General features: G+C 39.6%; 1 protein-coding gene across 1 annotated transcript in view; it reads right to left on the reverse strand.

The window, feature by feature from the left end:
* Window positions 1-12,485, reverse strand: part of crybg2 (crystallin beta-gamma domain containing 2) — a 45,076-nt gene that overhangs the window by 31,393 nt on the left and 1,198 nt on the right. Inside the window, exons 2-3 of the mRNA XM_055225357.1 lie at window positions 3,376-4,420; window positions 407-1,093 (exon numbers count right to left, since the gene is read on the reverse strand). Coding sequence (XP_055081332.1) covers window positions 407-1,093; window positions 3,376-4,420 — 1,732 coding nt within the window. The remainder of the gene's footprint in view (window positions 1-406; window positions 1,094-3,375; window positions 4,421-12,485) is intronic.

The raw sequence follows: 12,485 nt of genomic DNA on the forward strand, positions 1-12,485 counted from the left end.
GAGCCAGAGTTAATGGAGCTGGAAGTGCGCCCATGATCACTTCCTATTTGGAACACAGTGGCTAGGAGGTTAGCTATGTCCATTTATATATACAACATACATATATACACCACCATATAGCCACCATTTAGATTCACCGGTTTCTCTGCTCGGAGCTTTGAGTATAGCCACTGCTCCTCTGTTTTTTTTACTATTGATTATGTTGTTCTTTGCCATGAAATATCCAAAAAGTAAACCCACAAATGTTTGAATCTGATCATTTCTATTATGGACTAGACCCAAGAACTCTCAGTATTACAACATAAATCTGCATTTGACCCATATAAATCGTATCTAGAAGGTGCTGATGTCGTCTGAAACACAGCAGTAGTTGATCGTGTGGATTAAATAAGTCATAAGTACTCACGTAAGCATCGGGGAAGGCTCTATACTTGGACAGCAGGTTTCTTTCAGGCTCTGGCTCTTGGTTCGGGAAGTGCGTTGAGGCGTGGAAATTGCTGAACATGGGCGCCCCCTGCTGGAGCCCCACCCCACTGTCCCCGCTGAAGCTCCTCTGCAGCAGTGGCGCTCCCACTCCGAACGATGAGTCTCCCAAGGATGAGAATGGTCGGTTTAGCTCCAGGGACCCAGTTGGACTCAGCAGCATTGTGGGACTGTTGCCAGAAGGGGGCGAGCTGATGGAGAGCGAAGGTGCGCGGCTAATTCTGGCAGTGTAGTCCTCTGCTCCCGTCAGCGACCCGGAAGAGGATGAGGAGTTTAGCAGGAATGAAAAACGCTCAAAACGTGATGTAGCTGAATCGTTTTCACTGTTGTCTCTCGGTGGTAAGCTAATGCGATCGTTCGAATGTCCAATATCAGGGAGAGAGGAGGCCCGGAAAAGGGAACGGTGCGATTTGGTCCCGTTTTCGGAGTTTTGGTCGACGGAGGAGGAGCGAAAACTGGAGAAGATGATGCTATTGTCGAGTCGGGAGCCGGTGGAGCTGTTGGAGCCGTTGAGGAGGTGGGGGGAGGGGAGGTCATCTGAGGAAGACTCTGAGGAAGACTTCATCACGATGCTGTTTGCAGCTGAGGCGCGCAGAGGTCTAGAGCCATCCTAAAATCAAAAAGAATCATAACACAAAAGCCAGATCATGATTTTGATTTCTTCACATTCATGAAGAAACCCCCCCTCCCCCTCCCCGCTTCTGCCCTCAGTTTCTACCTCAGCCTCCTCAGCATCTCCAACTGCAAAGAAAGTAAAGCATGGTGGTGAAGAGGAGGAGATGGTCTGCATTGAACAAAGTTAACCCTAAACTAGCTCCCCCACACTGATGTTTAAATATTTCCTGGTTTAATTTGTTATTTGATGTTCTTACTTTTTTCTGTTGGCCTAGTAGAAAAAGTCAAACAACAACCAAAACCAAGGCAAGCAAAGAAGCTCGGATTACCCCATTATGTAACACCATTTGTCCTTTGAGTCTCTGCCAACCCAGCTCTCTATAACCCACTGTATAAATCTTACAATATAATGTGAAAATAGACCTGGCTGTAAATATGAACTTTCCACATGTCCCAAATGCAAAGTGCCAGACGTGACAGCTCTGTGTGAGTTTGTGTCACATTCTGTTATAGTTGAGTGCATTTTCTGGTCTAATTTTGATCTGAAATTATTGAAATAGCGAACCATCCTCCTCAAAATGGACAAAATTAGCAAACTTATTCTGAAAAAAGTTGCTAAACCTGTAGTTTACATCTGTACACTCTGCACAAGCATGTTCTGAAAGGTCCCTGTGCGTCAGATGCCCTCCCTGTGTGTCAGATGCCCTCCCTGTGAGTCAGATGCCCTCCCTGTGAGTCAGATGCCCTCCCTGTGTCTCCATGGGGTCTTATTCTGCATATAAACGTCGAACTCTGTAGTTTAGATCTATACAAACATGTGCTAAAATGTGATTCTTGTGTTAATTTGTCAGTTCAGATTTCAGACTTTTTCTCAATTTTTCTGGTCGAGTTTAAAAAGTGAACTTTGAACAGAATCTTATTAATAAAACAGAAATTGTAATCGCAAGACAGAAAAATCACAGTTAGATATTAGTTTAGATAAATAGTTAAAGTTGCACTATGGAACTTTTCTAGTGGATGGTTCGCAACCTGCACATTCCCAAGGATGTTATTGAATTGCCTGAAATGTTCCACAGTAGGGCATTAAACCGGTCTATCTCCATGGAGACAAGCAGGTGACACCATGAGGTCAAGGTTAGATCTGTGGAGAGGCGCCCACTCCAAGAAAGCATGTATTCAATGTGTTTTTACATTTTTTTTATTTCATCAATTAAGGCTTGTGGACTTGAATTAATGCAAGGTAAATAAGTTTAATGCCATACTGTGGAACATCCCAGGTAAAGAGCAATGGCATATCCATAAAGACAAACAGAAAAATTACATAGTGCATCTTTAATCAGCAGATCTCGTGGTGTGGTTGGATAAATATTTGGCTTTTGGATATTTCATATTTTTCTTTCAAAAATAACTTGTGTGACTGATACAGGGGCACTGGCTTCATGAACTGAGAGGGACATCAGAACATTTAAACCGCTTTAGACAAAGGGCTCATTTTCATACTTTTGAAGGAGGACAATGCAGGTCCTTTAATCTGAAACATGAAACACATTTATCTTTGAAGTGTTTGAGAAACTGTTTTGCCTGTGGTCATGTTTGGCTTGTGGTCATGTTTTGATGGTGGTCATGTTCTGGATTAAACATGATCTTCAAAGTGTAATTATAAAGAGGGCAGTACAAAAAAACAAACTCCACCCCCAATAAACAAGTTTGCATATGTAATGTTGACAATGTTCATTATATCTCACATGTGCTTAAGATGTTTTTACTCAATTCAAAACTCACTGGTTCAAACTTACAATACAATTTTACATAAAAATCTCATACCTTTTTTTTTTTTATTAAATACAATTTTGTTTATTAATTTATGTATTTTCCCAAAACTAGAACTATTTTCCAGTCTCGAGTTAACTCTTGCATTTTTGGAGCAATACTATTTAAAACAACATTCCAGAATTGAAATGACAACTCAAAATAAATAAAAATAAATAAAATCCACCAGATATAAGTTATTCTTTCAAGAAAAAAAAGGCAAAAAGTTAGCCAACATCTTGAACAATTGCTTGGTTTTACTGTCCATAAGTTTCAGAATCCACAAAACTAGCACCGTTGCCATAGTGATTAACAATTTAAAACAAATATTATATGCAACATTTTTAGATTTTTTTTTTCTCCAATTGAAAGATATAACAGAAAGCTGAAACCCAGGAATAGTAACAGAAGCAAACGGCAGTATAATCTCTACACTTAAATGCTCCTAAATGCTTAACGACACCTCACCTGTTTGGCCTGCAGTTTCAGGAGCTCCAGTGGGGATCTCGTATCTCTTAAACTGCTTTTCTTCAGCCCGAGGTCTGGTGGCAGCGTGTACAAGTTCCCATTCACTCCATCCACTTCTGTTTTATTATTATTAAGGATCATTGCATTGGCTGTGATGGGGCTGGGGGCATCTTCGACTATGGGAGGCAGAGACAGAGAGGAGGAGAGGAGGCTTGACTGGGCTCCTCTGGCTGATAGACTCCTCATTCTCATCGAAGGACCCATATTTTTCAGCGTATCCACCAAACTGTCCATTTCAAACTGGCTTGGCGATTCTTCCAATTCCTCTGGGGAGCCGGGTGGCGTCAGAAGTGGCCTTGCTTGTGCCGAAACTGGAGAATCGGGATCCAAATCCACAAGAGTCGCTTGAAAAACTCCACTATAGATCTCGTCGTTCTCCTTTTCTGTCTGTGTTGAGTAGCGAGCAGCATCTGATCCCTCTGCCTCTCCCTCTCTCCGCTCCAACGCAGGTGCCACACTAGAGCCCGCCCCCTCTTCACCAAAGCCACGCCCACTTCCTGTGTCTGTCTCATCTGACCTGTCAACCAACACTTGGCTAAAGTTGCTAGCAGTTTGGGAGGAAATACTTTTGCTGTAAGCTATACTCTCAGGGAAAGAAGCAGCAGTATCAGTATTAGTAGCAGCAAAAGTAGTAGGAGTAGTAGACTTTAGTGTGTACTCAGATGCATTCAAAGTATATCTGTTCCTCCATTTGTAATCTGTATCTAAATCTACTCCATTTGATGTTACTGTAGTAGTAGTAGTAGTGGTGGTAGTTCTGTCCAAGCCCTGAGCTTCTTGGTTGGTTTCGTTCTCATCTTCGGACACTAGAGAGACTTTTCTGAACCTGAATTTGGGGTCGTCGTTTGAGGGAGAGGGGCTGGTTTTGACGGATAGCGTGGTGCTCAAGATGCTATAGCCCGAACTCATGTTGTGGGATGAATCCACTGCAGAAGTATTCAAAAACTTCTGTTCAAAAACTGAGCTGTGGGAGGAGCCAAGCAACCTGGAAAATAGAACAAATATTTAAAGAACCTATATTACAAAAACTCATGTGAGCTTTAAGTCATGTTATAATGCTGTTACCTCCTCAAAACATTCACACAATAACCCTGAATAACCCTTTATTATTAGTCTGTCTACATCTCCAAAGCTCAAAATTCTCTGTCCCACCTTGTGATGTTTGAGGAAAGAACTCTAAGCCTAAATCTGTAGGGTTTGTGTGTTAAACTTTTCCCTATTGATTACATTGTGTTTCCATTTGCTGAAGCTGATCATTTTTATTACTGACTATACACAAGAACACACTGTACAACAAGGATCTTCATTTTAACTATATTCATTTTAGCTGCTTTCCTTCTATATTAAATATGATTGGCCAATGTTGTGGTGTTGTCTGAAACACAGTGATAGTGATTTGATTTGCCGTATTGATTTATAGAGTAGGATTTTGTTCTGATCATGAACAACTCCAAGAGCATTAACATCTGAGAAAAGATGAACTGATACACTAACACAAGAATCCCATGCATTTCAAAACATGTTTGTAGAAGTCAAAACTACAAGAACGAGTTTTTTTTCTGTAAAATCTCAATGTCCTCGATGACTTAATGACAGATTAAAAATGCATTGTTAACTAGTCACTAACAGTAACTAAATGTTAACACATCAACAGGGTAGTGGCTGAAGTGGGATTTGAACCATATTTCTTGGCTTTTCAGTCAAATATATCATCGTAACAAAATGAAATCTAAAAGTACACTATTGAAATGTGATTCTCAGTGAGCGATTCACACAGAGCGGAGCTGCAGGGCACAGGGAGGATCAGGTCCCTTTAGGTCTAGACGGAACAGGGCATATGCAAATAAACACAAGCATTATGAGTAAACAGATCATCTCCATCTGAAGAAAAAGTGAATCTGAGTGTCTGAATGTGATATTTCAGACCAAGTTGAGCTTATATTATATTATTTAGTTATTTTATATATATATATATATATATATATATATATATATATATATATATATATATATATATATATATATATATATATATATAAACTAACCTCAGAAATTAACAGTTAAATTGTAGTAGCCTCTGTAGAGGACTTAAGTACACCCCCTAACACGGACTAAACAAGGATTAAATAAGGACTAAACCAGGATTAAACCAGGGCACAACCAGGGCTAAATTAGGGTCCAAATAAGGACTAAGGTCCTTTTCACAATGCCTCTAGTTAGGCTGAAGTAAAAGAGCATTTGCTTTGAGAGCCGTGCTTGGGCCGGTGTGAACCTACCTACAGAACGGTAGTAAACAGCCGCTCCAAGAGCGAAATAGGAGGTCTCGGAGTGGTTCCACCTGCACTCTGGATCGGGGAGAGTACAATGTGAACACAGCCGACCTCGGGCCGCCCTATGCAGTCCATTGTGACAGTAAAAGTGCTTGTAATTGGGCAAAAAGTGCTCGGTTCACGTACAGTATATACATAATATCAGTCTCCAGAAGACTCCTCTCCTCCGTCTGTTTGCGCAGGTGAGCCTGGGTCCATCTGTGTATCATTCCAAAAAGCTTTTTCTGCTTCTCCTCAACGCCTCACCCGCATACAGCCCTCACCATGTCTTTCCTTTCACCTGTTACTAAATCACAGGGGAATGAAAAGACCGCGGCATACAGGGGAAGTGTGTGCTCACGGGGCTCTGTCTCTTGACGCTTGTAGTTATGGAGATAAGTTCTTTGATCAGCTGTGGTCTCACACGTGGCTCATGGTGTTTGGGGTGAATGACGCACAGTGTATGAACAAGACTGACCCAAAAGTAAAGCAAACAGAACTAAACCTAGAGCCACTGGGGGTGCTCCACAGAGCCACTAACGTGTGAAAACCATCAAAAACAGGCCTAAAACAGGATTGAACCAGGACTGTGCCAGGACTAAAACAGGACTAAACCAGCAGTATACCAGGACAAAGCCAGACCTAAATGACTAAACCAGGGACTACACTAATATATACAAGTTGAATAGAGTGTCACACTCTCTTAGTATCAGTTTATGTTCTTTCAGTTGCACTAATCTGTAAATTGAGATAATTGGCTCTCGTCTTTTATGAGTTACTTAGAACAACACAATAAGACACTGAAGAAAGTAATTATGGTTTAGTTCAAACTATTCAAACAATGTTCTGTGGAAGGGAGCGGTCGAGAGACACACACACACATGCTTAAAGAGGCCGCTCTGGATGTTCAGGTGAAGACATTTGTAAGAATATATAATTATGTAAAATTGACTTTTATGAGCCGTGACCTGTGTTTGAGCCTCGAGTGTTTCTCCACCTCCCTGTTCACTTTGATGACATGCTGCTGTTAGGGAGGTCAAGCCTTCTGCATTTTTAACAGGAAATCAATGGACCTGTATCTATTTTAGATCAATATTGTGGTTTACAATCAACAAATGTAAATAATAGTTTTATTCCACTAACTGTCTTCTTTATAGGTACAGTTTGTAATTAAAATGGCACTGCTGCAGTCTCACACATCACATGATAATAATGCCTTCACTTGTAATGCTCTTTATAGGCTCCACAAATGATCTCAAGGCGCTGCACTGTGTCATTCTTCAGTCATACTGTGGTAAGTTACTATTGTAGCCTCAGCTGCCCTGAGACAGACTTATGAAAGTGGGGCTGCCAATCTGCACCAGCAACTCCTCCGACCAACACTCCGACCAACACTCGCCACTTTCATATGAGGTAAGATAGGTGAAGTGTGCTGCCAAGGACACAATGACAGAAATAGGCTCTGTGCACAACAGCGCCCAGCAGCCTCAGTGTTAGCGTCATTACTTCCTCTCCAGTTTTATCTCTGAGGTTTTTACCGAGTCACGCTAAAATGAATAAAGATCAGGCAGTGCACAGGGAGCTGCAGGTGTGTTAGGGGTTAAAGGTCAGAGGTTAAGGTCAGACAGTGGACAGGGAGCTGCAGGTGTGTTAGGGGTTAAAGGTCAGAGGTTAAGGTCAGACAGTGGACAGGGAGCTGCAGGTGGATGTCACTGACAACATGTTAAACAATACACAAAATTAATTGTGTCTCAATGCTAAAGTTAATGCTAACGCTAATTTTGAGGCAAATTAAATACTAAAACTCCACCACAAACTGAAGTATTCATAGAAATAATTGGGTTGTCTTTATTTTAATGAATTTGAATTTTAATATAATAATGTTTATTTTATTTTTTAATCTAATTACTCAGCCTGCTGGATGCCCTTCTAGTCACAACAAGCCTCACAGTCACATATATCTGAACAGATGTAGCTGGTGTCTCGCCGAAGGACACGAGGACATATGCCCTATAGAATAAATAGATGGGGAGTAAGCTGGGAGTGTCTCCGGTACACTGAGCACTTTTCTGTACATTTAAGGTGTGGCAGAGATACGGGCAGGAACATGGGTTAGAGGAGAATTTGTTCTGAAACGTTAATCTGACACGAATTTACATGAACAGAGAACACGCCGGGTCTCTCCAGTCTCCAGTCTATGAAAAAGTACCACATTTTACAGACAAAAAAACTATTCTTCTTAATCCTACTTGTATAGACCTGGCATAGTCCTGACATAGTCCCGGTCCAGTCCTCGGTCCAGTCCTCGGTCCAGTCCTCGGTCCAGTCCTCGGTCCAGTCCTCGGTCCAGTCCTCGGTCCAGTCCTCGGTCCAGTCCTCGGTCCAGTCCTCGGTCCAGTCCTCGGTCCAGTCCTCGGTCCAGTCCTCGGTCCAGCCCCTGGTTTAGACTCGGTTCAGAGTATTCAGTAAATATTCTGTGCTCCAACTCGTGTGACAGAAGCTAAAGTGAGATGTTGATTTATAACCTCCTGCTCTGTCATTACCACAGACTACTAAAACATAAACACAATCAAACCTTGATGTTTGACAGCTTTATCTTTGCAACAAAAACATAGAAAAAACACGACAAAAGCAAAAGTGCACAGTAACAATCTTAAAAATATGTAAATAAGGATTAGCGATAGCATCTCTATGTAGCTACAGAAACAACTGTCGATCTTCTCCCAGGGGTCTATGTCGTTCTGGCTTTAGTGTTGTCACGATACTAAGATTTCAAACTATTCCGATACTGAAGAATATACCTGAAACCGATTCCGATACCACGATGATAATAAAAACAATAGAATGAGATTTGTTTTCTATTCCCATGTGGCCTTATATCTGTGTAATCCCTCAGTGTCCAGTAGGTTCATAGTGGTCCATGGGTGTATACTAGTCTATGTGTCTTATACTTGTTCTTACACAGCTCATCATTCTAAAGATATTCAGGAAAGGTTCATTTCTGTTCTGTCAATGGGACTTTTTTAGTATCGATACCTGCCAAAAATGAGTATCTAGTGTCTTTACTAGTTTTAGTATCAATTATAATCCGATTTCCGAAACTTTTGACAACCCTACTACATAGAGACAAGCGAGTGACAGACAAACTAGAAATGTTCCACAGTGGACCTTTAAATGGCTTACAAGCCCTGTTTACATGTCGTTTTAATGGTTCAGGTGTGCGTTTGAGCTACTGTAGTTTTACCACGGTCCATTTCACGTGTTTGACATTACCTTAAAGCACACGTTACATGCGTGTTTTTCTGGTTTCAACTCCCTCTCCAAACCTCTAGACATGGCACTAAAGCATGTTTCACATGTATGACTGACAAGTTCAACATAGGAGCCAAGAATTAAAATGTCTTTAATGGGAAAGTGAACAGAGCCTGAAGCCAACACTGTTTTGTTTTACAAGATTGCACTTTATATCTCCTTTGTACAGCACTTTGAGCGGCTGTGGGTGTTTTTAGATGTGTTTTAGAAATAAATTTGATTTGACTTGAGTTTGTAGTCAGTTTAAACTAAATAAATATTTTCAGTTCTTATTGGCCTTCGCTTGCTCTGGATTCTAAACAATTGGTATCGGCCATGAAAAAATCCGTACTGATCAATCTCTAAAGACATTATGCTTTTGTTCCTGGTTCATACTTAGAACTAAAACTTATAAACACAGTGTGTCACTTTCTGGAGGTGGCACCTGCATGATTCCATAGAAACAAGAAGTTAAAACTACACTTCAGAACATTCTCCATAGAGATAAATGATTTTTATGCCATACTGTGGAAGATTACAGTCAAAGGAACAAAATTTCAATGGAAACAACCTGAAAGAGGCTCTCCTTCAGGTCAAATAAGAATCAGGTTTGTAGAGACATGAATCCGCTCACAATAACAAAGCATGTTTTTCTGTGTTTTTCAGCACAAAAACAAAATCAAATGACAAAAAGTTTTCATTTTAATTAAAGTGGAACATTGACCTAAAAATAGTTACTAGAAACTGTCTCATTGAAACAGCAACAGTGTCTCAAACACAAAATAATAAAGATGACTCAGACCTGCATGACTCACTCAAACTATAAAAATGTAGTTATAATGCAAATTGAACAAATAATGCTTTGCTTATTTCACGTGTTTTCACTGCCCTCTAGTGGAATAAAACTAACACAATGAGCACAGACACTTTCAGTGATTAGTAAAGAAAGTCAAAACAATGCAGTGTAAAAATGCTTTGGAGATATGAAGTTTTAAAAATCTTGTCTTTTGATTCGATTATTTTATTTATTTTTTGATTTATAATACTTCTAATTGTATTTTTCATAATTTTGAAGTAAAAATGCATTTCATCATTTTTAAGAAACTAAAATGCTGTTGATTTCGTAATCCTAACTGTGTGTCCAGGTCTGAATTCTGGCAGTGTAATCACAAAAAAAAAAAAAAAAAAAAGTTTCTTCACTCTGCTGATGACACTGATGAATGTGACAGAACTTGAAGAAACCAAAATGGTGGCACATAAAGTGGACTGACCTCTGATACTTTGGTATTTTCAGTGTTACGGAAATTTCATATCTAAACTCCGCCCACAAACAGCTAAGGGCGTTTATTTATTCACTTCTTTTGTAATTTGTTTTGATTAATTAAAGGTCCTACATTACATACAAAAAAAAAAAACAACAACAAAAAAAGAACTCTTGTGCTCTAGTGAATTTTAAGTCATGTCATAATGTTGTTACCTCCTCAAAAACAGACATAGAGCTGTGTTTTGTTTCATTCACACTTGTTTGAGTAACTCTTTATAATTAGTCTGTCTGTATCTCTAAACCTCAAAATGCTCTGTTCCATCTTGTGATGTCATGAAGTGGTAGTTCTCAAGTTAACAGCTCCTTTTACCTTTAGTTCAGTAGAGATTGGCAACCTAGTGCCGAAATGATCCAAATGATTCAAGTGAAGGTGTGTGGAGTTTAAAAACACAGTGGAGCACTTCCTGTATTACCACATGACATCACAAGGTAGAACAGTGAGTTTTCTATTTGAGAGAAGAACTCAGCCTTTTTTTATTTTTAGCTCAACAAACTCCTCTTATTTTATGACAGGTCTCTCAACAAACAGGTAAAAGATATGTGCAGGTCCCTTTCCCTCAGAGTACGCTCCATTCCAACAAGTATTTCATGACACAGTTAAAGGCTTCTTCTTACAAAAACAGTGAGAGTGCACACTTTGACAAACAGCCTCACACCCAGTAAGTCATGAGCTCCGTTATACGATACAGGTAGTTAAAACAAATTATATTTTCAAATAGTGTTACTCTAGTACCGGTACATTCAAAATACAAACACAAAATTATCAATAGCTTGAATTATTACAATGTTTAGGGTGACCAGATGTCCCTATGGACCCGGGACAGCCCCAGCTTTGAGCCCCGTCTCCCCTGTCCCAGCGGATTTATTCAAAAACATTGATTTGTCCCAGTTTTATACAAGAAACATCCCAGGTGTTCCTATTTAGCTTTGGCAGGTTTCAAATTGGTCAAAAATGGGGAGATATATTGTAGTGATCGACCATCATATGGGGTTTTTTTCAAGGTGGATGCCGATATCGATTGTTTAAAATCCAAAGCACCAGATGCCAATGAGCTCTGTTGATATTTTTAGACCGATGTGTAATTTCAATTTAATGATTTACTACAAGGCCATAAGAGCGCTGTGTAGTTACAGGTTCGGCTGTTTTCCCTTTGTTTTAAAGTGTTAATATAAAGCTTTGTCTGTATGTTCTAGGCAGCAAATGAACCCAAAACAAAATATAATGTGCCTCTGCTGCAGATTTAAGGCTGAAGGCCAAAAAGTTCAAATATCTGCCAATCGATACATCAGTCTATCTCTAATATATAGTCATTTATTTATCCAAAATACAGAAAAATATACTCAAAATGCTCTGTTCCACCTTGTGATATCATGAAGTGGTAGTTTTCAAGTTAACAGCTCCTTTTACCTTTAATTCTGTAGAGATTGGCTATTCCAGGGCTGAAATCATCCAAATGATTCTGGTGAAGGTGTATGAAGTCTAAAAACACAGTGGAGCACTTCCTGTATTACCACATGACATCACAAGGTGGAACAGAGTATTTTCTGTTTGAGAGAAGAGCTCAGCCTAAATATGCAGAGTTTGTGCTTGAAAATGACCAGAACACAAAAAAATGCACTGACATAAATCCCTCAGATTAAACACTGACCCACAAGTAAATCACATAATCTTAATTACGAGCTAGTTTCACTATTTTATTAATACCAACTAACCCAACCCAGGGGCGTCCCGGGGGCGTCCCAGGGGCGTCCCAGTTATTTGTAACAACATCATTAGGGTGACCAGAGTTTTGAAATAATCAGATTAAAATTAGCATGCATAATATAGCTGCATGCTAATTTTAAACAAAAAAAGTCAAAAAACTACACAAACTGTTTAGGAAGGGAAAAAATATGCTATAGTTGTATATAGCATAATATTACACGACAAGAACTCAAATTGCAAGCTGTCATATCAGTGTCCACAAGTATCAAAATATCAATGCTATCATGCTAATTTTGGCATATTCAGATGGAGTAACTAGCGTAAAAAGTACATACGTACACTTTAAAGCTAATCAAACTGTGCATTTAAGTCTCATTGTTTGTTGGAGTAATTGCTATTGTCTTAAAACGGAACAGCGTGT

Source organism: Periophthalmus magnuspinnatus, chromosome 11 (genome assembly GCF_009829125.3).
Source record: "Periophthalmus magnuspinnatus isolate fPerMag1 chromosome 11, fPerMag1.2.pri, whole genome shotgun sequence".
Taxonomy (NCBI): Eukaryota; Metazoa; Chordata; class Actinopteri; order Gobiiformes; family Gobiidae; genus Periophthalmus; species Periophthalmus magnuspinnatus.